Raw genomic sequence first — 26762 nt, forward strand, 5'->3', positions numbered from 1 at the left:
AAGAAAGAATTTATTATTGCTCATTATATATACTAATAATGTGCCAATACTTTTAAAAATATATCAATATACTAATAATAGCAATACTTGAAAAATAATTGTGAAGACTTGCTACAATTATAATAAATTTAATTATTACTCTAATTAAATAAAATAAATGGCAATAATTGAATTAAGAAAAACAAAGGATATACAAAAATATTATTACAATATGACTAATGAATTTTAATAAGATAACCACTCGTATATTACACTAATATACCAAATCAAATTGATATTATTTTTTATTCTTTTATATTTAATATTTATTGTAAATATAAAGAGTGCAATAACTAATAAATAAAAATATAAGTAAAAAATAAAGCATATCAATTAAAATTAAACATTAGAAAATGATTGAAATTAAATAATTTTAGCCAATGACTTTAATATTTAATTAAAATTTATTTTATATCTGAATTATGAATTATCTAAATGATAAACATGAGAAAAAAATTATTATTTCTCATTATATATTAATAAATCTAATATTTTTAAAAATATACCAATATATCAATAATATTAATACTTAAAAAATAATTATAAAAATTTGATGCAATTATAATAAATTTAATTATTACTCTAAATAAATAAAATAAATAACAATGATTGAATTAAGAAAAACGAAGGATATACAAATATTATTATAATATGACAAATAAATTTAATTATTACCATAGTTAACAGAATCGAGTCGAATCAGCCAGTTGGACCAAAAATTTGGTAAACCAATAATCTGTTTAGTTCGAATAAAAACACTGACCGGACATGCAATTGGACTATCCAAAACCGGTGAGTTCGTATCAAATTTATTCAAACTCGCCAGTTTGCATTTAAACCCATGAACCGGGGGTCATACTGTGCTCCATCACTCCACGAATCTTCCGTGATCCAACAGCTGAGTTTTGTGACCTCTTCCTTGCATAATGCATGCCTTGCCATCAAACTAACACACACTTCAATATTATATATATATATATATATATATGATATTATATAAGGCTTTCATTCAATAAATTTTGTCAATTGAATTTAATTTTATCATTTATTTTTAAATTAATTATATTTTTTGTTGTGAACAAATGATAATATAAATATAAATTTTTATTAAACATTTATAAATTAATAAAATAAAAAATCTTTACTCATCACAAAATATTTTTTAATAAATATTTATAGTATAATATAATAGATATAAATTAATTATTAAAATATAAAAATAATAGTTACTATAATATAAAAATAAAATTAAATTAAAATATTTATTATGCAAATAATAATAAAATTTTATATATTTATTTAATTATAATGAAGTCAACTGGTTTAACTTATGATCTATTAATTGAAATAATAATTTAATAATTCAGTAATTTGATCGATTCAGTTCTGACTCTAAATGAATAAAATAAATAATAATAATTGAATATGTAGTAGATACAAAGGGTAATAACAATAATAGTCTTATATTACCTAATAAATTTTAACAATTAATACCTAAAATAAGTAAACTAAATAACAATAGTTGAAAAGTAATTTTTAATAAATAGAGAAATTGAAATAAAAGGAATTGATAAATAATGATATTTTATATTAAAAAATAGTGTTTTTATTTTAAAAAAAGAACTCATAAAGAATTAATACCTCATTTTATTAATTAAAAAAATTTAATTTTAATATATTAAATGGTATAACCTAATTTATACACTAAAAATCTACAACATATTTATTATAATAAATAACAATTTAAAAGAAAATAATATAAAAATATTCTCCAATATAATAACATAACATAATTCTTGAAGACATTATATTAATTTTGCATTCGCAAAAACTTGGTAGATCTTGCAATAAGTATCTATACTTTTGTTTCCGTTCCAATTTATTTGTGGTAGAGAGTTGTTAGATCTTGGGATGGTTTTGTTCCGTCCCAATTTATTTGTGGTAATCGGTCCTCGTCCTTCTAAGTATTGGTAACTTTCATAGCAGATAATCCTTGTGTATACTTATTTTGACGAGATTTTTTCTATCTTTAACCATTTGAAAATAATGTCAAGGGGACAAAAAAATAATTTATTTTATTTAATATTTATTAATTATAAAAATAATTAATAAATACTAAATAAAAATAATTAATAAATACTAAATGATATGACCGCCTTTAATACGAGCTATAATTCGGTATTATAGTTGTTATCATTAAGAGTTATAACTGTCGTCCGTTATAAATTCGACCTATCATGAGCCATAACTCAGTCAGATTAATACTCCTATCATAACCGACATTCAAACGGCATAATTCAAGTCGGTTACAATATCAATCATTTTAGAAACCGACTACTAATGCCGAGAATGTAATGGACGAAGAACTCATCATATAAAGCAAGGTAAAGTATTTTTCTTTACTAAGTTCGAATAAGACAATATACTGACTTAAGCTTTGGAGTGCCTTTGCAGGTACACTCCTCCCCCTCTTCATTACTCGTGCTCTCACGCTACGACGAAAGGAAAAAGCTCGGACTCAGGCGTACGACGCTCAGCCTCCGAGGTTATAGATCGGCCGTCACCAGATAGTTGAAGCCGATCTATTCCACAGGCAAGATCAATTGGTACCCACCGTGGGGCCGAGGAAATCGGTTCTTTCTTTTGGTCCCATTACCTTCGCTTATACCCATGGCTGACGTACCACCCCCTTCCATATCCGAGCTTATGCAGATGGTAACCGAGCTACAACAAGCCAATCAACGGATGGCCAACGAGAATCAAATAATGGCTACTCAAATCGCTGAACTGAACTATGCTCGGATAGAAAATAACAACACCAATCACTAGCACCTAGAAGATAATGAGCATCATTCCGAACCCTCTCACGTCTTGGAGACAATCCGAGCTGAGGGAGCCCAGCCTGAGGATGAAAACGAAGAGTCTGACGAACTCGTAAGACCCTTCACGCAAAAAGTGATGAACTTCGAGCTACCAAAAAGATTCACCCTCCCGCTGACCCTCACACTTTATGATGGGCTTGGAGACTCAAAGAAATTTCTCAAAAAATTCCGATCAATAATGATCGTTAACGGTGCATCAGATACTGTTTATGCCATTGTTTTCCGAATTATTTAGACGGTCCTGCACTTGATTGGTTGTGTGCTTTGCCTGCAGGTTCCATTTTACGATTTCAACAACTGGCCAAGCTATTTGAAGAATATTTCGCTGGATCTGCAATTTATTTGCATGACTCAGATTATCTGAATACAATCAAGCAGGGACAAAATGAAAGCCTGAAGGATTACATGACTCATTTCACAAAGGTCGCCATAAGCATACCAGACCTTCACCCCGAAGTCCATTTCCACGCAATCAAAAGCGGACTCTAACTGGAGAAGTTCCAAGAAACCATCGCGGTAGCCAAGCCAAGGACTCTTGCCGAGTTCCGCGAGAAAGCCAAAGGCCAAATCGATATCGAGGAGCTCAGACAAGCTCGGAAGTCGGACAAAACAAATTACGGAGATGAAGATAAGGCTCTGGGCAGTAAGAAAAGTTTTAAACTAACCCCTCGGTTTGATTCTTATATGCAGTTCAACACTAGGCGAGATGACATAATAAAAGAAATCCTGAATTCAAAATTGATCAAATCACCGAGAAAGGCTGGTACCTATCAAGATACTAAGAACGTGGACAAATCCAAATATTGCGCATTCCACAAAAAGCACGGCCACACTACTGACGACTGTGTGGTGGCCAAAGACCTTTTGGAACGGCTGGCTCGGCAATGGCACCTTGACAAATATATTGGAGGTCACATCCAAAAACGTACCACGACGTCTACAACCAATGATCTACCCGAACAACCGCACCGAGGGAAGGAGAAGGTAACATCAAGCAATTATGAAAAGCCTCGAGGAATAATTAATTGTATTTCAGGAGGATACGCAAGTGGAGGATCCTCAAGCTCAGCAAGAAAAAGATCATTCCGAGCAATATGCTCCTTAGATGGCCCACAAAGCGAAGCTGAAGCCATAACACAACTCCCACAAGTCACATTTACGCAAGCAGACTTCAATTCTAGCATACAGAACCTGGATGATCCTGTGGTCATCACTCTTCAGTTGGGAGACCTGTTGGTAAAGAAGGTACTTCTATTTCCTAGGAGCAGCGCCGATGTCCTGTTCTACTCGACATTCCAAAAAAATGAAGCTCAGCAATAACATCCTCCAGTCAACGAGGGGAGATCTTGTCGGTTTTTTGCATGAGCGAGTTCCGATATTGGGTTCAGTGTGGTTGCAAACGACACTGGGTGAGCATCCTCTTTCAAAACCATGTGATATTCAATATTTAGTAGTAGATTGCTTCAGTCCATATAATCTTATACTTGGCCGACCTTTCTTAAACAAGTTCGGCGCAATTGTATCTACAGTTCACCTGTGTGTTAAGTTTCCCCTGAAGGATGAACATGTTGTCACCATCCATGGAGATCATAAAGAAGCACAACAAAGTTACAACATCGGCATGAAGTTCCAAAATCATCCAAAACAACAAGTCAACAATGTCGACCTTACTGATGCGTGAGCATCTTGTCTATCTTTTCCTAGTGAATTTGCATCTAATTTGTTGAATTTAATTAAGAATTAATTATATTTTAGCCACTATGGATGCAATTTTGAGTTTTGTACAATTTTATTTATTTTAGGTAGCATTCAGAGGGATTTGATGAAGTTTCTGCAGAGAAAAAGAAAAAACCAAAGAGATGACCAGCGAAGACCGACGCGGACGCATGGCTCACGCGACCACGCGGAATGGAAAAATTGCAATGACGCGATCGTGTGCCTGATGCGAACACGTGGACTAGGATCTGCACAAATGACGCGAGCGCGTAGATGACGCGGACGCGTCACATGCGCGATCTGCAATAATACAGAAAATGCTGGTTACAATTTCTGGGTTGTTTTTGACCCAGTTTCCAGCCCAGAAAACACAGATTAGAAGTTGCAGAATGGACAAATCAAGTGGTCCCCAACCATCAACTGAAGATCTGTTAATTAATTCGAATTTAAATTCAAATCTTATCTTTGAGGAAAAGATATTATTTTTAATTTTTTATTTTAAACCTATTAGGATTAGTAATAAATAGAAACTCTGTACATTTAGACAGGCACCAGATGGTTACCAGAACCCTTATTTTTCTTCTCTGAACCATGAGCAACTAATCCTTCATTGTTAAGGTTAGGAGCTCTGTCTATTTGTATGGATCTATTCGTTTGATCTTTCTAATTTAATTCATGTCTTGATTTATATTTCAATAATTGTTTTCGCTCTTTACTTTATGAATATGGGTGGAACGGAAGTATGACCCATGTTCTAATTGAGTTCTTGTAAAACTTGAAAAAGCTTTTTACTTGAACAACAGCTTGAAAACATATTATACTGAATTTCTAATTGTTTGTATTTAACGGGATACGTGACATATAATCTCTTTATTTTTGGATAATTAGAATTCTTTTGGCATATAAACTAGAAATTGATCATCACCCTCTAATTGGAATTAATTGACCAAGGAATTGGCAATTAATGAATTTTAGAGGAGACTGGGAAGGTCTAAGGAATTAGGGCCTAGTCACATTAGGGCCTAGTCACATATAGTTTGCCATGAAATTACATCTTGCATGATTAAATTAGTTAGTGATAAAAAATTAAATCTGGAAAATAGATAACTCTGAAACCTTAACTGCTTTCTCAAACATTTTATTCCCAACTCATTTATTTGTCTATCCTTTTGATATTCTAAGTTCGAACTTAAACCTTTTGAATATCTCAAAACCAATTTTTGCTTGCCTAACTAATCCAATCAATCAATCATTGTTGCTTGATCCATCAATCCTCGTAGGATCGACCCTTACTCACGTAAGGTATTACTTGGTATGACCCGGTGCACTTGCCGGTTAGTAAGTGTGGGTTATAAATTCTGCACCAAGTTTTTGGCGCCGTTGGCGGGGATTGATTGTGATTAACAACTATTAGTTATTTGATTGCTTCAAAAACTTGGTGCGGAATTTATAACCCACACTTACTAACCGGCAAGTGCACCGGGTCGTACCAAGTAATACCTTACGTGAGTAATACCTTACAATTATTGAAATATAAATCAAGACATGAATTAAATTAGAAAGATCAAACGAATAAATCCATATAAATAGACAGAGCTCCTAACCTTAACAATGAAGGATTAGTTGCTCATGGTTCAGAGAAGAAAAATAAGGGTTCTGGTAACCATCTGGTGCCTGTCTAAATGTACAGAGTTTCTATTTATTACTAATCCTAATAGGTTTAAAATAAAAAAATTAAAAATAATATCTTTTCCTCAAAGATAATATTTGAATTTAAATTCGAATTAATTAACAGATCTTCAGTTGATGGTTGGGGACCACTTGATTTGTCCATTCTGCAACTTCTAATCTGTGTTTTCTGGGCTGGAAACTGGGTCAAAAATAGCCCAGAAATCATAACCAGCGTTTTCTGTATTATTGCAGATCGCGCATGTGACGCGTCCGCGTCGTCCACACATTCGCGTCATTTGTGCATATTCCAGTCCACGCGTTCGTGTCAGGCACGCGATCGCGTCATTGCAATTTCTCCATTCCGCGCGGTCGCGTGAGCCATGCGTCCGCGTCGGTCTTCGCTGGTAATCTCTTTGGTTTCTTCTTTTTCTCTGCAGAAACTTCATCAAATCCCTCCGAATGCTATCTAAAATAAATAAAATTGCACAAAACTCAAAATAGCATCCATAGTGGCTAAAATATAATTAATTCTAAGTTAAACTCAACAATTTAAATGCAAATTCACTAGGAAAAGATAGACAAGATGCTCACGCATCACTTACCAACAACAACTCGGCATTAGCCGACCTAGATCCAAGAGCCGACTTCCTAGAACGACCTACGCCATCCAATGACTTACAGAAAGTACATTTTAACAATGATCCTAACAAATTTACCTTGGTAGGTACATCAGTAAGTGCAGAGGAGCTAAAAGCCATCACCACCTTCCTACAAGAACAAGCCGACTTATTTGCATGGACACCTTCCGATATGACCGGCATCGACCCACAGATCATCAGTCTTAAATTAGCTATAAACCCATCTGCACGACCTGTGCAGCAAAAGAAAAGAAAACTCAGCAATGAAAAAAGAAGAGCATCATTAGAAGAAACTCAAAAGCTGATCAATGCAGAATTCATCAAAGAAATCAGATTCACCACCTGGCTGGCCAATGTGGTTATGGTTATGCCCTTTAGACTAAAGAATGCAGGAGCAACTTACCAGCGTCTTATGGATAAAGTTTTCGCCAAACGGTTCGGCAGAAATATAGAGGTTTACGTAGATGACATGGTGGCCAAGACAAAGATCGGCAAGAACCATATTGACGACTTAACAGAGATATTCGGCCAAATACGCAACTACAACATGCGCCTGAACCCAAAAAAATGCGCCTTCGCAGTACAAGGTGGTAAGTTCTTAGGGTTTTTACTAACAAGCAGGGGCATTGAGGCAAACCCTGATAAATGCTGAGCAGTTGTGAATATGACGAGCCCAAAAACAGTAAAAGAAGTACAACGCCTCACAGGAAGACTTGCGGCACTATCAAGATTTGTACCATGTTTAGCTTCAAAGCCTATTCCTTTTTTCCAAACAATAAAAAAGAAAAACAGATTTCAATGGAATGACGATTCTGAAAGAGCTTTTAGCACACTAAAAACAACTCTTTCACAACTGCCGATTTTACAAAAACCCCTTCAAGGGAAAGATTTATTTTTGTATTTATCAATTACTGATTGGGCGACAAGTTCTGCTCTTGTTACAGAAAGGAACAAAACTCAGTATCCAGTATACTTTGTCAGCAAAACACTCCATTACGCCGAGCTTAATTATCCGAGAATAGAGAAGCTGGCTTTAGCATTAGTATTTTCAACAAGAAGACTCTGACCTTATTTCCAGAGTCACGTCATCAATGTCAAAACAGATCACCCATTACGACAAGTGTTACACAAGCCAGACATTGCAGGGAGACTTATAAAGTGGTCGATCGAATTGTCCAAATTCGACATCAGATACCAGTCAAGAGGGCCGATTAAATCATAATTTTTAGCCGATTTTGTTGCAGAACTTACAATACCCTCAGAAGAAGACCGCACAAAACAATGGAGCTTATACATAGATGGCTCATCCAACAAAGAAGGATGTGGTGCTGGCATACGACTGGAGGCCGATGATGGTTCCATTCTTGAGCATTTCTTACACTTGTCTTTTAAAGCCAGCAACAATCAGTCGGAATATGAAGTCCTCGTTGCAGGACTCTAACTTTGTTTGGACCTCCATATATCTACTATAAAGATATACTGTGACTCACTGTTGGTTGTTCAACAGGTAAACGACCTTTTCCAAGTAAGAGATCCTCTTCTATCTAAATATCTACTGTTAGTAAAGGATCTAATATCAAAGTTTTCAAATTTTGAAATACAACACATACCACGGGAATAAAACCAAAGGGCCGACATTTTATCTAAACTCAGCAGTACCTAGTCAGATTTGTCTACATTACATCAATCCATTATAATATCTCCAAGTGTTACTCTAACAGATGTGCTAAGTGTTACACAGGAAAGTGATTGGTGAACCGATTTTATAGAATATTTACAAACAGGCCATATACCGGATGACACCGAGAATATAAAAAGATTCCGATGACAAGCAACCTTTTTCACATTACTCAACAGAACTTTGTACAGACGAGGGTATACTCGCCCATTGCTAAAATGCCTTAGCAAAGCTGAGGCCGAAATAGCATTGTCTGAAGCACATGAAGGGATTTGCAGAACACATACAGGAGCTCGGAGCTTAGCCTCAAAAATACTCCGTGCCGATTTCTTCTGGCCGACTTTAAAGCACGATAGCCAAAACAAAGTTCGGACGTGTAACAATTGCCAGAAACACGCTGCCATCATACATATTCCTGCAGAGAATATGCATCATTCCGACGTTACCTGGCGTTTCAACCAATCGGGGCTGGATATACTCGGTCCATTCCCTACAGCACCACGTCAGGTAAAGTTCCTCATCGTTGCAATTGATTATTTCTCAAAATGGTTGAGGCCCAACCTTTGGCTAAGATTACATCTCAACAAATAACCTCTTTCATTCGGAAAAATATTATTTTCCGTTTCGGCATCCCCCACCATATCATCACTGACAATGGTCGCCAGTTTGCGGATCAGAAATTTCAAACTTTTTTACAGAACCTTAAAATCAGGCAACATTTTGCCTCCGTTGAACATCCTCAGAAAAATGGACTAGCAGAAGCAGCAAATAAGGTCATCTTGCATGCACTAAAAAAGAAATTAGATGACGCTAAAGGCCTCTGGGCCGAATTAATACCTGAAGTCCTCTAGGGATACAACATAACACCACAATCATCAACCAAGGAAACGCCTTTCAGACTTGTATATGGCTCTGAAGCTATAATACCACTAGAAATCTCACAAAGCTCAATCAGAACTAAGCTCGGAAACCAGGATGAAACTCGGCGATCCGAGATAGATGTCATAGAAGAAATAAGAGACTTAGCTATGCTCTGACAACTTGCAGCACAATAGGTAATAGCTCGGCGACACACCAAATCGGTCAAAAACCGATCATTTGAAAAAGGTAATTTAGTACTTCAGAAGACAGAGGTTGCACAAAAACCACCATCTCATAGAAAGCTCGCAGCAAACTGGGACAGCCCATACCGAGTTAAAAAAGTCCTCGGCAACAGAGCATACAAACTAGAATCAATAAATGGTACAACCCTATCAAATACCTGGAATATTTCCTCTTTAAAGAGATTTTATGGTTAAAAGTCAGGGACATGCTTGTACTCTTTTTCCTACTATCAAGATTTTTTTCCAAAGGGTTTTGCTTTGAGAGGTTTTAACGAGGCTAGCTTACATGCACCTTTGTACCTAAAGGTTCAACAATTTACTGTACATGAGACATAAAATTTATCTCATTCTATTTAACTAACGATTACGAGAATTATATTGTCAATCAAATGCAACTTTATCTATTATCCATATAGCTCGAACGACGAAAATACTCGTCTAATTACAATCTGGCTATACTCGGCAATCATATAAGACAAAACAACAAAATTCTGAGAAGAATTTTCGATCAATCAAACAAAGCTTTTTCTACAACAAAAAGCAATACCATATAATCAAACGCAAATAAACCTGCGAGCAACCAACAAAATCCAAGTTCAAGAACATCACAAGCTATTATCTATTACATACGTAGTAGCAAAATATTCAGAAAAGCATATGAAGTTCTCTAAAACAACATAACAAAACACATTAAACATTATCAGCCTCACCCTCCGCATCACCATCATCCTCGACCATCCGGCCATCACGGACGATCTTCCCAGGATCCATCTCGGACAGATCAACTTTTGGTGCCAGAAACTTCACCTGTAAGCGTGCTCTTTCAAACCCCTCGACGAAGGAGTCCAAAATTTCATCACCCTTCTTTTTCTCCATTTCTTTAAGCTGAGCAGTGACCTCAATCAACTGAGATTCTATGCTCGCCAAATCACCTTCCTTTTTCTTCAAATCCTCCACATCTTTAGCATAATTATCTTTTGTCTCCTTCAACAATCTCTCAGTATCAGTCAACCAAGTTTGAAGCTCGGCAGCAACACCTTTGCTCTTACTCAATTCTTCTTTTAAAATAAAAAGCTCTCCTCTTTCCACTGAAAAAGCTTCAACTCTTAGCTACGCCCAAGACTAGCAAGACGCAAACCAACAACCTATAAAACCATAATAAACACAATTTATATATTTCTCCACAACCACAATATAACAACAGTATAAACCTGATCAGTTATTACCTGCATGTATTGTCCGATCGCCATGTCACCAACCTCATTTGCAAGGGATACATCAGCGGAGGATTGGCAGTACTCGTCTACCACAGCCATATAAGGATATTCCTTTTTCCATACAGAAAAGCCCTCACTTTGTTCATAAATTTCATGAAATTTTTTATGATTACCCATAAAATCCTGGATTTCTTCCAAAGGGACCCCTCTTTTTCAAAATCACTTTTGTCCGACCCCGAGGGGGCTGAGTAACTTTTCCAGCCGTAGCCCCTTTTTCGCGGTTAGACGATGACACTTCCTTCTCCAAATTTTTATTTTTAAATCGGCACCTCAGGGACACAGCTGAAATCCCCTGATATGTATCACCTGCAAAGCACACCATATGTTAGACATCCATAGAAGAATAATATACACATCAAAGAAAACCCTAAACTCACCCAAGTACTCTAAAACAGCTTCTTTATCCTCTTCCCACTTGAGCAACTTATACATAGAAATCAGATCTTTACGATCAATATTTTCTACCAGGAACTCAATCAAACAAACATTCCTCGGAGATATAACCTCAGGACCAAGTATATTTTGAGGTTCCGAGCACCACCATAATGGAAACTTCTCAGCCACATTCTCATCAATATAAAAAGGGAAATCTTTTTCCAAGTTTCTCACCTTAAGGTACATTTCCTTAAAATCCTTAAAAGAAGATTTACACAACTTGAATATACCAAACCCAGGAGTGCTATTGAAATTTATCTAACAACCCTTCCATACCCCCTTTGCTTGAAATAAAGAAAAGAACAGATCTACTGATGGCATTTCTTCAAGAAATTTCATCAGAATCTCAAAACATCGGTGGAACGCCCACCCGTTCGGATGAAGCTGCGATGCAGCACAATTTAACTATTTTAAAATCTGACATTCAAACTCTATAAATGGCAATCTCACTCTCAGCTTTTCTAAGACACAACTGTGCATGTAGAAAAATTCGAACCCCTGCCCTCGGTGATAAATTCTATCGTCAATGCTACATGGCAACAACTCAACTTGAACCCCAGAGCCAGCCCTTACAACCTTGGCTACATCCACCTCCTTCACAGCAGCTTCATCACGGAATAACGAAACTCGCGACTTCACGTCATCACTTACCCAGTCATAGGACCAATCAATCTTCCCTTTTTTCTCCTTTTCAAAACCCATGACAGAACCAGAAAAGAAAAGCAAAAAAGGAAGAAGATATAGATGATAAAATAGAAATGAAAGAAATGGCATGCATACCTCTTTTACTTATTCTGTTTTCAAAGCAGCAAAAACCAAGGGTTAGGAAAACAAAAGTTAGTAAGCCAAACCTTTGAACTTAACCACATCACAAAGTAACTGCTACCTCAATCACATCAAACGGTGCAGTTGCATTGGAAACATGAGAAGCTTTTAGTACCCCAAGCACTACTTCTCTCTCATCAATAAAGTGGAAACGACCTCCCACTTTCTAAGCAATCAATTCCATTTTTTTAATGAAGTACGTTGAACTGAAGGCTCACTTAATAACCCATCTAACCGAGTTATAACTCATCAAAAAGCTCAACCTGCTTCATTAAAAACTTTCCTCAGGTCAAGCTTGGGGACTATGATATGGCCGCCTTTAATATGAGCTATAACTCGGTATTATAGCCGTTATCATTAAGAGCTATAACTATCGCCCGTTATAAGCTCCGCCTATCATGAGCCATAACTCAGTCAGATTAATACTCCTATCATAACCGACATTCAAACGGCATAATCAAGTCGGTTACAATATCAATCATTTCAGAAATCGACGATTAATGCCGAGAATGTAACGGACGAAGAATTCATCATATAAAGCAAGGTAAAGTATTTTTCTTCACTAAGTTCGAATAAGACAATATACTGACTTAAGTTTTGGAGTGTTTTTGCAGGTACATTCCTCCCCCTCTTCATTACTCGTGCTCTCACGCTACGACGAAAAGAAAAAGCTCGGACTCAGGCGTACGACGCCCAGCCTTCAAAGTTATAAATCGGTCGTCACTAGATAATTGAAGCCGATCTATTCCACAGACAAGATCATTAAATAAAATAAATTTTAAGTGTTTTAACTAATTTTTTATTATATTCTAAATATTATTTTATATAAAGACATTTATCCACTATATTGTGACGCTTTAAATATCACCTATGCTAGGGAAAAATAAAAAGGCAATTGACATAGATTTTTTTTTCATCCCAAAAATAAAATACCTCTGCTGACCTCTCTTGATATGATGATGATGATAGGAAATATGGAAGTTGAGTGTTCAATTCTTTCTTTTTATTTTATCCTTATGTACTATAACCCAAATAATGATAATTGTTTTTATAAGTATTGACAAATTTTGAAAATTTGAACAAAAATTTTGAATGTTTGGTAACTTAAATTTTTTCTTCAAATAATAAAATATGACTTAACAAGCAAGTGTGAAAAATAAATAACTATATAATAATTATATATCTAGATATTTAAATCAAACAAAAAATTTTTTTTAGTAAATTTTCAACAATTCAAAAATTAACACAATAGATAGTTATGAATTAAGATAAAAAAAAAGAGAGAGTTGCGATAATAATACAATGGTAATTAATTACGGTCGCAGTGAATAGAAGAAGAAAACAAAGAAGAAAAATAAAATAAGGTAACATAATAGTGACGGTGACATAATAATAATTATACATCTATAAAAATGTTAGAAAAAAAATAGTGTATGATATGGTGAGATAATATCATCAAAATAAAAATTAATAATTTTAAAAGAATAATAAAATTAAAAATGTTCAATATAAGATTAAAAAAATATTTTTTTATTTATTAAAATTGTGCATAGAGATAAATAGTGTTTTAAATATAAAATTTTAATTGTTTTAAATTAAAAAATAATTAAAAAATAAATAAATTTAATTATTTATAAATAACTGTACTAGTCTGTAAATAATGTTAATAATTTTTTATCTTAATTTTGTTATATATAATAATAATATATTTTTTTTAATTTTATTTTTTTAATTTAAAATTATCTATTTTATGTATTCTACGTATTAATTAAATAATTTTAAATATTTTATTTTTCATAAATTATTTTTTAATTGTTGATATTAAATTTATAATTTAAAAATAAAAATATAAAAATAATTTCTTAAATTCAATAATAACCATGATTATTAGTGGCAAGACACGTTGTATATGTGTGAGATGATAAATAGTATTAGATAGTGACTACTTACACAAAAATATTTTTATGTAAATATGATAAATTAGATATTAATATATCATATATGTTAAGTAATTAATAAAAATATTTAATAAATTTTAACTATTATCTCTGTAAAATAATGTTATTGATTTTGTTAGGTAAATAATAATTTTTTTAAATAATGTGAACAATAAACTTTAAAATTAATTTAATAAAATAAAAAAATACTCCATTCTAAATTACCTCATAAACCTTAATATTAAGATAACTATCAACAAATCTAATAAATTAAACATTCAATCATTTTTAACTGTGTATAAATAATTGAATATCTAATATCTAATATATCCATTATTTATATAATTTAGTATTGTGATTGTCTCCTTTGTAATTCTCCTAATCCTATGTGCGTAATTGTTGTAGTAGATACTCCATGCAACATAGTACGTACAGGATCTCACAAGTCTAAGGGACAACGACAAACACTGTGGGTAGCAAATTAAGGAGTTTGGTGAAATGAAGGACTTCCCGTAGTGGGTCACCCTCACCTCCTAATAAAGAAGCCACTCAGATCATACAGTCATGCCAACCCATACCCACCACCACCACCTTGTCTTAACTCTTAACACCACCCTCCCAATTAAATTTTCTTAGCTTCTAGTAGTAGTGCTCCATATTTTATTCATCGTCGTGGAATCAATAAATGTTACATCATCCATCTACCTTTTTATTTGACAAAAACTTTCCATGTGAAGAAGAAAAAGATAATGACATAGGAAAATTCGTACATAGCGTGTATACCTGGCCTTTTCGATTCCATTCTCTAATTACAACACTGTCACATGTATGTATGTATGTGTGCGTAATTCTGATTAAGAAGCCACTAATTCAATTCGAAATTTGTTTCTAATCAGAGGAAATTAATTAAAGCAGCATGATTATTCATTCTCTTTGCACTGGAAAATTTATTTTAATTTTGAACCAAACAGAACCTTTATGATCTTCTCCTAACAGCATTTATTATTATAAGTCACACCTCACCGAAGAAGAAAAAAGATTGTGTCAAGGAAGTCAAAACTGAAACGCAAGAGAACAAACTTCCAATCCAATAATTAAACCTAACCCCGCACAATTCTTTGGTTCATTTCAACAAACACATACTATGCTCTCAATCCCATCATTCATGAGCATCGCCTCCCTATACGAAATCTACCTCCGCCGCTGCTTCACGGCGGCAGGCCTCTTGTCTCAGTCAATCGCGGTGGACGACGAAACTACTATCCACTTCTGGGGCCCCACCAGCAAATCCCCAAACAAGGCATGCCTTGTTCTCATACACGGTTTCGGTCCCATGGCCATATGGCAATGGCGGAAACAAGTGCAGTTCTTCGCGCCTCACTTCAACGTGTACGTGCCGGACCTGGTGTTCTTCGGAGGGTCCACGACGAGGAGCAGTGAGAGGAGCGAGAAGTTTCAGGCGGCGGCGGTGGTGAAGCTGGTGGAGAAAGAGGTGGTGGCGGATGAGGAGAGTAAGAAGAAGAAGGTGCACGTGATAGGCACGAGCTACGGGGGATTTGTGGCGTACCAAGTGGCAAGGATGATGGGGGTGGAGAGAGTGGGCAAAGTGGTAATTGCAAGCTCGGGAGTGAATATGAGGAAGAAGGATAACTTGGCGCTTTTGGAGAGGGCGGGACTTGAGAGAATTGAGGACCTCATGATGCCAGCTAAGCCTCAACATTTCCGAAAATTGATGGCTTTGTCTCTCTCTAGGCGTCTCCATTATCTACCTGATTTCTTCCTCGCTGATTTCATCAATGTAAGTTCTCCCTTTATCCTTCTTCTTTTCATCAAAGCTTATTTGCACGGCTACACCTAAAGGAATTTGTGAATTGATCGTTTAAATTATTAGCCATTCATCAAACTCTTTTGATAGTTACATAATGATTGAAAATTATTAGAATAGTTTTACGATAAATTTTACAAGATATGTTCTTGTTAGCGGGCGAGATGAGTATTTAAGTATTTGCATTCCTTTTGAATATTTATACATTATTTATAGGTATCCTAATTTTTATCTCATATTCAAATCTAAGGGTATATATATCTCTGTCCTCGTTCATCCAGCCTTAAAATCTAATTGATTTATAAGTTTTTTCTTTAAAAAAGCTTATAATATGAAGATAAACAAATTGAACATAACTAATCAATAAAATTAATTAAATAAATAAGTTCACACATAGCATAATTAAATACAAAGATAATTTTAAATGGTTCACAACAATATATAACACATAAAAATACAAAGGGCATACACACACATATAAAATGAGGCGAAACGGTCATTACTCATACCTCTCTTATACCCAAACAGCACACACACATATAGGGCGGCTAATAGAGCGGAGCAACCATTAACTATCCCCATCTCATACCCAAATAAAAATAAAGGAAAAACTACTAAAAGAAAAAAAAAAAAAAACTAGCTTGTTCAGGATGTGAGGAGATAGGTCGACTAAGTCCGTTCGAATTGCCATTTCTACTTCTTGTAAAAATTTTTTTTGTTAGACTAATATCTCGACTTTTGAAGAATTGGACTTCATTCTTCTTATTTAAAAATGTGGTATATATTTTAATTTTTCTAAAAAACGACTAAATGAATATCTATAAAAGATACTTTAATACTCGAATTAATTCGTATATAATATTTTTTGACAAATAATTAGAAAAATAATTTTAAATATACTTATTTTCTTTTCTTTTGTCATATGTTTTCTATAACTGACAATTTGACCGTTTATCTAAAATCATTATTGTCAACTAAAATATAAATGATCATAATAAAGGAAATAAATTGTTGCCGAGTTATGGTATTTATTACAATTAGTTATAGCAAAAAATCTTTATAATAGTTTTTTGACTAAAAACAAAAACAAGATAACAAAGGAAAAAGAAAACACAACCAAATGAATTGGTCGAAGACATGTCTAATCTAATAAGATAGTGAAAATCACGCCATGGTTGAAGTCATTTCACATATTGTTTTTGGCCTGATGCTGCAATTTTGGCCATAAGAATTAATGTAATTGCAAATTTAATGTATGAATCAATAAAAATAATGTTTTATACAAAAATTATATTGTTGAAAGTGTATAAATATTATTCCTTCCTTCAATAACTTTAATGTAATAATTTATCAGAAACTGTACTCAGACAATAGAAAGGAGAAGATGGAGCTTCTAAAAGGAGTATCTCTGGGAAGGGAAGAAGCCTTGAACATTTCACCCCTCCAACAGGTATGCATAACCCTACTGGCTATAAGGAAAGCATTATTAAATAACATGGCTAACTTGGTCATATTTATTGGTGTATCAAACTCAGGAGGTTCTCATAGTATGGGGGGAACATGATCGTATATTTCCCGTGCAGATGGCCAGAGAACTCAGAGAGTATGCATCAAATTAATATTGTATTATTTAAGTTGTTTACTTATTCCATCTTTTTCCCGGCCCCATGATTTATTTCCCTATCATTCAAATTATATCATAATCACATAAATGCAAATTATTCTTGAATTACTTCTTATTACATTATTTTTAAAAAGGATTCAACTCAATCTGCTCTCATACAATATATCACTCATATTTTATATGAAGTCTAGTACTTAGGAACTAGGAAGTAACTAAGAACTAGCTGTATATATTAATAAAGTAAAGCCATTATTATTGTTGTATGAGTTGTCGCCTTCTAAATTATTTAACTGTTATCACAGGGTAATTGGTAAGAAGGCAAGTTTGGAGGTTATCAAGGACGCATCCCATGTCCCTCAAATTGAAAAAGCAGCAGAATTCAACAACATTATCCTTAATTTCTTAAAGGGCTGTACTTGATAGATTATATGTGTAATTTTTATGATGGGTACTGCCGTACACATTAAGATCAGAGCATCATTCGCCTTATTTTAACCTTCGTTTTTGGCGAGTAGTTATATATTCTTCTTATTTAATTAATTTAATAATAATCAACATTTAATGCAACCAATGTATTATCTTAATATATGCCCCCTAACTACACATATATCGTCACCATCACAATTATTTTTTATATATATTTTATAGATTAAGAATTAATTTATAACGGTATAACTTTTATTCAAAAATGTATTATTGGTCAATAAATTACTATTTACAATAAACAAAATTTAAATCTTATTACATACTTAAATAAATGAATAAGTTAATTTTTCGATTAATTCAATTGTTGACCATCACATTGATTATCCTTGCACATTTTGTTTATATAGAAAATGCATCAAAATTACACTTGAAATATATATACACTACAAAAAATAAGGTTTAGCAACAAAAAAATGCGTAGCTAAACTCCAAAATAAATATGATGATGATGCTTTTGACATGAGCATCTGTAACTAAAAAGGGCGACTTTTTGTTAGCAAAAAATTTTACACATTTTTGCTTGTTCTTGCAAACTAAAACGATACACAACAATATTTTTGCTTTTGTCATATTTTACCCGTGGTAAAAATAGAAGAAGCAAGATTTTTTAGTCATAACTTTTTCTGTGACCAATGTTGATGGGTTATTTAACAACAATTTTTTCGTGACAAAATAAAAACATGTAAAATTTAAAAATAAGGTTTAGCTTTTGCCGCGTTTTATTTGTGGCTAATATAGGCAGGCAAGGTGTTTTTTTCATGCTTTTTTTCATAAGCAATATTGATAGGTTATTTAACAACACATTATTCCGTGGCTAATTGGACATTTTTAATTTAAAAAAAAATCTAGATATTAATTGCTGATTGAATATTTGTTTTCAAATTGTTATATATATATATATATATATATATATATATGTATATATGTATATATATACTATTTTCAAAATATTTTACATTAAGAGATACTATTAAATAAACAATCATAATCAATAATAAACTACAATGTATAACAAACTAAATAATAATGGTTTAGAATATGCATTGTTCATATAAATATATGAAAAAAAATTAAATCAACCAAATTTGATAATACTATACGATAACAAAATAAATTATCTCTAATAACATAGTTTAAATTAGGGCGAAGTCTCCCATGTAAAAACTGATGCGACTTCTACATGTTTAGAAATGGCGTAGACAGGCGCAACGTGCGACAAGTGTGTGAGTGAGGGAGCAGATGTGACTTGTTGCAGGAACGGTCTCCTCTCAATTTAAAAACTGCAACTCATGTTATTGGGCTAAGTATAGATAATTAGTATTAGTTCTACATAGGCCTCACGTTATTGGGCTTTTTTACACATGTTGAACGTTTCTTAAAACGTGGATGGGCTAACTTTTGGTAGGCTATGTGATTTACAGGACTTGGAACAAAATCTTACAGGACTTAAAACAAAATCTTACAGGAGAAGACAAAAGAAATGTAAAGGAAAAGTGAATTGGAGAAAGAAATTCAATTGGGGTTTTTTTCATAAGGGTTTTCTCGCTGTGAGTGTCGCAGCCCTTGGAGTAGGGTTATATGAGAAGAGGTAACTAACAACTGAAATCCAATGGTGGAAGTGCGAACTATTTCCAGTGTAGTAGAGTTGCCCTTTTCTTTAATGACTGTTATGTCTACTAAGTTTGGTGGGCGTGGTATAGGCGGCAACGTGCTGGGCTGGTTAACGCGTTAGATTTACAGGGATTTTGTATGCCATCGGTGTAAAATCGGCGATGTTGAAGGTATGAATGTCTGAACAAATTCTTAGTTGTTATTTATGTCTCTGATTTTGGAGCTATATGACTGCTTGTGAAGTAATGTAGATATGAAGTATTGTTGAAAATTCATAAGAGTGTAACTGACTATCTATTTTATAATTTAGTTGAAATATGCTGTTTATTTTTTTATAATTTAGTTGAAAAATAAATTTATTTTACGAAATATTAGAATGAATAAAATAGTATAAATTATTTGTTTATATTATTTATTATTTCATAGTTAGATTTCATTTAGTTCATTGTAATTTAACATGATAAACTTATCTTTGTTATCACAAACTTAAAAAATAAGAATAAAATTGAAATGCTGTTATATATATATATATATATATATATATATATATATATATATATATATAGTTTATGTTAGTATTTAGTAGATGATTTGCGATTTGTGATCAAGTGAAATCGGTGATATTAGCCCTTGGGAATTTAGTCATGGAAGTATTGTGTGAGTTTTGACTAATTGTTATTTAATTTGGTATCTGTGATGGAGTATCTAGTGGATGCAATTTTAGGAGTGGTTGTATTTGTGGAGTGATACTTGTTAGTATGAATGTGTCTAGTACTGCCAGAGGAATTTGTAATGTGTGTCGTAGAAGTATTAAGTAATACCAATATTCTTTTCATAGGGATCGTACTTTAAATATATTAGGGTGCGTGAGAAAATTAGATGACGAGTTATTTGTTGATTAATTTTTTTTAGATGGAATACACTAGTCATGGCGAGAAATTCTGCATAGAGGATGAAAGTGATTGTGTTGGCGACGTAGTCAGTTTAGATGCGGAAGAATTTGATGTTGAGAAATTGGATCCAAGTGGCCAAGATGACCTGTCGGATTATGAAAATGTATTTGGTCTTACTGCAGCTGAAATAGAGAACAAAGTTTTCAGAACGGAGGAACGTGCTTATGAATTCTATATGAGGTTTGGGAAGTGGCATGGGTTTGGTGTACGCAAGGGAGACTATGGGAAGGATGACGACAGAAATCTAATTAGGAGGAGATTCTTTTGCAATAGAGCTGGGTTAAGGGATGAAAAGCACTACAACAGATTGAATAGAAAAAAATGTCATAAGCCTGAGAAAGAAAGTTCAAATTGGAAGATTCAGAAAGTCGTCCTCGAGCGCAACCATGAGTTAGTAGTTAAGTGTATGGTACACTTGATTTCTAAGTTCCGTCGGGTTTTAGGTGCGGCAAAGGATCAGCTAGATGGTATGCAAAGTTATGGGCTACCTACGTCAAAGATATTTGGGTACATGGTAGGGATTACTGGAGGGTATTCACTATTGGGTTTCACAAAGAAGGATGCTTATAACTACCTTGACCCAGACAAAGCGCACAAGAATTGCAGATGGGGATGCAAATTCTGTCATTGTTTATTTTGAGGGAAAGGCTTCTGTGGACTGATGAGCGGATAATTTATACGCTTTTTGACATTGTTTTTAGTATGTTTTTAGTATGTTTTAGTTAGTTTTTAGTATATTTTTATTAGTTTTTAGTTAAAATTCACTTTTCTGGACTTTACTATGAGTTTGTGTGTTTTTCTGTGATTTCAGGTATTTTCTGGCTGAAATTGAGGGACTTGAGCAAAAATCTGATTCAGAGACTAAAAAGGACTGCAGATGCTGTTGGATTCTGACCTCCCTGCACTCGAAGTGGATTTTCTGGAGCTACAGAAGCCCAATTGGCGCGCTCTCAACGGCGTTGGAAAGTAGATATCCTGGGCTTTCCAGCAATATATAATAGTCCATACTTTACCCGAGATTTGATGGCCCAAACCGGCGTTTCAAATCAGCTCAAAACTGCCCGGCGTTAAACGCCGGAACTGGCACAAGAATGGGAGTTAAACGCCCAAACTGGCACAAAAGCTGGCGTTTAACTCCAAGAAGAGTCTCTACACGAAAATGCTTCAAAGCTCAGCCCAAGCACACACCAAGTGGGCCCGGAAGTGGATTTTTATGTCATTTACTCATCTCTGTAAACTCTAGGCTACTAGTTCTCTATAAGTAGGACCTTTTACTATTGTATTTTCATCTTTGGATCTTTGGATCTTTAGATCTTTGAATCTTTTGATCACTTTTATGGGGCTGGCCTCACGGCCATGCCTAGACCTTGTTCTTATGTATTTTTAACGGTGGAGTTTCTACACACCATAGATTAAGGTGTGGAGCTCTACTGTACCTCGAGTATTAATGCAATTACTATTGTTCTTCTATTCAATTCAACTTATTCTTGTTCTAAGATATCACTTGTTCTTCAACTTGATGAATGTGATGATCCGTGACACTCATCATCATTCTCACCTATGAACGTGTGCCTGACAACCACATCCGTTCTACCTTAGATTGAGTGGATATCTCTTGGATCCCTTAATCGGAATCTTCGTGGTATAAGCTAGAATTGATGGTGGCATTCAAGAGAATTCGGAAGGTCTAAACCTTGTCTGTGGTATTCTGAGTAGGATTCAATGATTGAATGACTGTGACGAGCTTCAAACTCGCGATTGTGGTGCGTTAGTGACAGACGCAAAAGAATCACTGGATTCTATTCCGACATGATCGAGAACCGACAGCTGAATAGCCGTGCCGTGACAGGGTGCGTTGAACATTTTCACTGAGAGGATGGGAGGTAGCCACTGACAACGGTGAAACCCTACATACAGCTTGCCATGAAAAGGAGTAAGAAGGATTGGATGAAGACAGTAGGAAAGCAGAGAGACGGAAGGGACAAAGCATCTTCATACGCTTATCTGAAATTCCTACCAATGAATTACATAAGTATCTCTATCTTTATCTTTATGTTTTATTCATCATTCATAACCATTTGAGTTTGCCTGACTCAGATTTACAAGATGACCATAGCTTGCTTCATACCAACAATCTCTGTGGGATCGACCCTTACTCGCGTAAGGTTTATTACTTGGACGACCCAGTACACTTGCTGGTCAGTTGTGTGAAGTTGTGATAAAGAGTTGAGATTATAATTGTGCGTACCATGTTGATGGCGCCATTGATGATCACAATTTCGTGCACCAAGTTTTTGGCGCCGTTGCCGGGGATTGTTCGAGTATGGACAACTGACGGTTCATCTTGTTGCTTAGATTAGGTATTTTTCTACAGAGTTCTTAAGAATGAATTCTAGTGTTTCAAGGTGATGTCCTTATCATCACCAAAGCTGATTGATCTTCATCAATTTAGCCTTTGAATGCAATGTCCTGCTGAAGCTTGTTTAGCCATGTCTAATTTCTTTAGACTGAAGCTTTAGACTAACATTGCATGATTCCTGGAATTCTCATTAAGAATCTTGATATTTTTATTTTTCATTTCCACTTAATTTTCGAAAAATCTAAAAAAATTTACAAAATCATAAAATCCAAAAATATTTCTTGTTTGAGTCTAGTGTTTCATTTTAAGTTTGGTGTCAATTACATGTTTTTGTTCTTCTTGCATTCATTCATGTATCTTAAGTGATCTTCAAGATGTTCTTGATGATTTCATTGCTCTGATCTTTGAATTCTCTTGGCTTGAGTGTTTTGTTGTTTATCATATGCATTCTCATTTTGTTAGTGTCGCAGTATACAAACTGCTAAGTTTGGTGTCTTGCATGCATTGTTATTTGATTTTAGTTGCATTCTGATTATTCCTTATTATTAAAAATACAAAAATATTTTTAATTTGTGTCTTTTCAAGTAAAAAATACAGAGGATTGAAGATTCAGAACAATCAGCAGAGGAATTACACAGAAAAAGTTGGGCGTTCAAAACGCCCAGTAAGGAAGGCAAACTGGCGTTTAAACGCCAGCCAGGGTGCCTGGCTGGGCATTTAACGCCCAAAAGGATAGTAATTTGGGCGTTAAACGCCAGAATGTGCACCATTCTGGGCGTTTAACACCAGGATGGCACAAGAAGGAAGATTTTGTTTTCAAATCAAATTTTTTTTAGTTTTCAAAATTTTTCAAAATCAAATCTTTTCAAATCAAATTTTTTTCAATCAAATCTTTTTCAAAATCAATTTCTTTCTATTTTCAAAAATACTTGCTATCAATTAATGATTTGATTCAACAGTTCAAGTATGTTGCCTTTTCTGTTGAGAAATGTTTAATGTCTGAATCATATCTTTTCTTGATAGCCAAGTCATTAATTTTCAAAATCAAACCTTTTTAAAATGTTTTTCAAATCATATTTTCTCAATCACATCTTTTTAAAACCATAACTTTTCAATCATATCTTCCTAATCACATCTTTTTCAAAATAGTTTTCAATCATATCTTTTTAATTTCCAATTTCAAAATCTTTTTCAAAAATCACTTGATTTCTTTTCCACCCTTGGTTTTCGAAAATCAATTAGTATTTTTCAAAATGTTTTTCATTTATTTTCGAAAATTTCTTCCCCTCTTCTCACATCCTTCTATTTATGGACTAACACTCATCCTTAATGCACAATTCGAACTCCTTGATAAGTTCGAATTTTCTACCTCTTCCTTCTATTTTTCGTTTCCTCTGACATCTCAAGGAATCTCTATACTGTAACATAGAGGATTCCATATTTTCTTGTTCTCTTCTCTTTCATATGAGAAGGAGCAAAGACAAAATCATTCTTGTTGAGGTTGATCCTGAACCTGAAAGGACCTTGAAGCGAAAGCTAAGAGAAGCTAAGGCACAACTCTCTGTAGAGGACCTAACAGAAATCTTCAAAGAAGAAGAAAACATGGCAGCCGAAAACAACAACAATGCCAACAATGCAAGGAAGGTGCTGAGTGACTTTACTGCACCTACTCCCGACTTCTATGGGAGAAGCATCTCTATCCCTGCCATTGGAGCAAACAACTTTGAGCTTAAGCCTCAATTAGTTTCTCTAATGCAACAGAATTGCAAGTTCCATGGACTTCCATTGGAAGATCCTCATCAGTTTTTAGCTGAGTTCTTACAAATCTGTGACACTGTCAAGACTAATGGGGTTGACCCTGAGGTCTACAGACTTATGCTATTCCCTTTTGCTGTAAGAGACAGAGCTAGAATATGGTTGGACTCACAACCTAAAGAAAGCATGAACTCTTGGGAAAAGCTAGTCAATGCCTTCTTAGCAAAGTTCTTTCCACCTCAAAAATTGAGTAAACTTAGAGTGGAAGTCCAAACCTTCAGACAGATGGAAGGAGAATCCCTCTATGAAGCTTGGGAAAGATATAAACAATTAATCAGAAAGTGTCCCTCTGACATGCTTTCTGAATGGAGCATCATAGGTATTTTCTATGATGGTCTGTCTGAACTGTCCAAGATGTCTTTGGATAGCTCTGCTGGAGGATCTCTTCATCTGAAGAAGACGCCTACAGAAGCTCAAGAACTAATTGAAATGGTTGCAAATAACCAATTCATGTACACTTCTGAAAGGAATCCTGTGAACAATGGGGCTAATCAGAAGAAAGGAGTTCTTAAAATTGATACTCTGAATGCCATATTGGCTCAGAACAAGATATGGACTCAGCAAGTCAATTTGATTTCTCAAAGTCTGTCTGGAATGCAAAATGTACCAGGTAGTACTAAGGAAGCTTCATCTGAAGAAGAAGCTTATGATCCTGAGAACCCTTCAATGGAAGAGGTGAATTACATGGGAGAACCCTATGGAAACACCTATAATCCTTCATGGAGAAATTATCCAAATCTCTCATGGAAGGATCAATAGAGACCTCAACAAGGTTTCAACAATAGTAATGGTGGAAGAAACAGGTTTAGCAATGGCAAGCCTTTTCCATCATCTTCTCAGCAACAGACAGAGAATTCTAAACAGAACACCTCTGACTTAGCAACCATGGTCTCTGACCTAATCAAAACCACTCAAAGTTTCATGACTGAAACAAGGTTCCCCATTAGAAATTTGGAGGCACAAGTGGGTCAGCTGAGTAAGAAAATTACTGAACTCCCTCCTAGTACTCTTCCAAGCAATACAGAGGAAAATCCAAAAGGAGAATGCAAGGCCATCAACATGGCCGAATTTGGAGAGGAGGAAGAGGTAGTGAACGCCACTGAGGAAGACCTCAATGGACATCCATTGGCCTCCAATGAGTTCCCTAATGAGGAACCATGAGAATCTGAGCCTCACATTGAGACCATAGAGATTCCATTGGACTTACTTCTACCATTTATGAGCTTTGATGAGTATTCTTCCTCTGAAGAGGATGAGTATGTCACTGAAGAGCAAGTTGCTAAATACCTTGGAGCAATCATGAAGCTAAATGATAAGTTATTTGGTAATGAGACTTGGGAGGATGAACCCCCTTTGCTCACCAAAGAACTGGATGACTTGTCTAGGCAGAAACTGCCTCAAAAGAGACAAGATCTTGGGAAGTTCTCAATACCTTGTGCCATAGGCACCATGACCTTCAAGAAGGCTTTGTGTGACCTAGGGTCAAGTGTAAACCTCATGCCTCTCTCTGTAATGGAGAAGCTAGGGATCTTTGAGGTGCAAGCTGCAAAAATCTCACTAGAGATGGCAGACAATTCAAGAAAACAAGCTTATGGACTTGTAGAGGATGTTCTGGTAAAAGTTGAAAACCATTACATCCCTAGAGACTGGGAAGTGCATGGATGAATCTATCATCCTTGGCAGACCCTTCCTAGCCACAGCAAAGGCTGTGATTGATGTTGATAGAGGAGAATTGATCATTCAAGTGAATGAAGAATCCTTTGTGTTTAAGGCTCAAGGATATCCCTCTGTCACCATGGAGAGGAAGCATGAAGAGCTTCTCTCAAAATAGAGTCAAACAGAGCCCCCACAGTCAAACTCTAAGTTTGGTGTTGGGAGGCCACAACCA

At 34.8% G+C, this 26762-nt stretch overlaps 2 protein-coding genes across 3 annotated transcripts; both read left to right on the forward strand.

The window, feature by feature from the left end:
• The first annotated feature begins 14902 nt into the window (after positions 1-14902).
• On the forward strand, positions 14903-18217 carry LOC112716058 (uncharacterized). Its single transcript, XM_025767899.3, has 4 exons — positions 14903-15999; positions 17381-17476; positions 17562-17629; positions 17953-18217. Exons 1-4 carry the CDS (start codon positions 15346-15348, stop codon positions 18068-18070), a joined length of 936 nt encoding a protein of 311 aa, XP_025623684.1. The 5' UTR covers positions 14903-15345; the 3' UTR covers positions 18071-18217.
• Positions 18218-19613: 1396 nt separating this feature from the next.
• On the forward strand, positions 19614-22175 carry LOC140175517 (protein FAR1-RELATED SEQUENCE 5-like). 2 transcript variants are annotated; one of them, XR_011866344.1, is made up of 2 exons: positions 19614-19917; positions 21512-22175. XR_011866344.1 is itself a non-coding variant. In XM_072204029.1 (2 exons), exons 1-2 carry the CDS (start codon positions 19909-19911, stop codon positions 21338-21340), a joined length of 690 nt encoding a protein of 229 aa, XP_072060130.1. In that variant the 5' UTR covers positions 19614-19908; the 3' UTR covers positions 21341-22175. The 2 variants fall into 2 exon arrangements, 1 of the variants encoding a protein (XP_072060130.1); XM_072204029.1 differs by having other exon boundaries at positions 20660-22175.
• Positions 22176-26762: the final 4587 nt, after the last annotated feature.

Source organism: Arachis hypogaea, chromosome 10, assembly GCF_003086295.3.
Source record: "Arachis hypogaea cultivar Tifrunner chromosome 10, arahy.Tifrunner.gnm2.J5K5, whole genome shotgun sequence".
Taxonomy (NCBI): Eukaryota; Viridiplantae; Streptophyta; class Magnoliopsida; order Fabales; family Fabaceae; genus Arachis; species Arachis hypogaea.

What these genes read in the sequence shown, in the direction of transcription:
- LOC112716058 (XM_025767899.3), top strand. Translation starts at nt 15,346, where the DNA reads ATGCTCTCAATCCCATCATTCATGAGCATCGCCTCCCTATACGAAATC. An exon ending in TCCTCGCTGATTTCATCAAT is followed by an intron (nt 16,000 to 17,380) that starts GTAAGTTCTCCC and finishes ATAATTTATCAG; the next exon opens with AAACTGTACTCAGACAATAG. An exon ending in ACATTTCACCCCTCCAACAG is followed by an intron (nt 17,477 to 17,561) that starts GTATGCATAACC and finishes TATCAAACTCAG; the next exon opens with GAGGTTCTCATAGTATGGGG.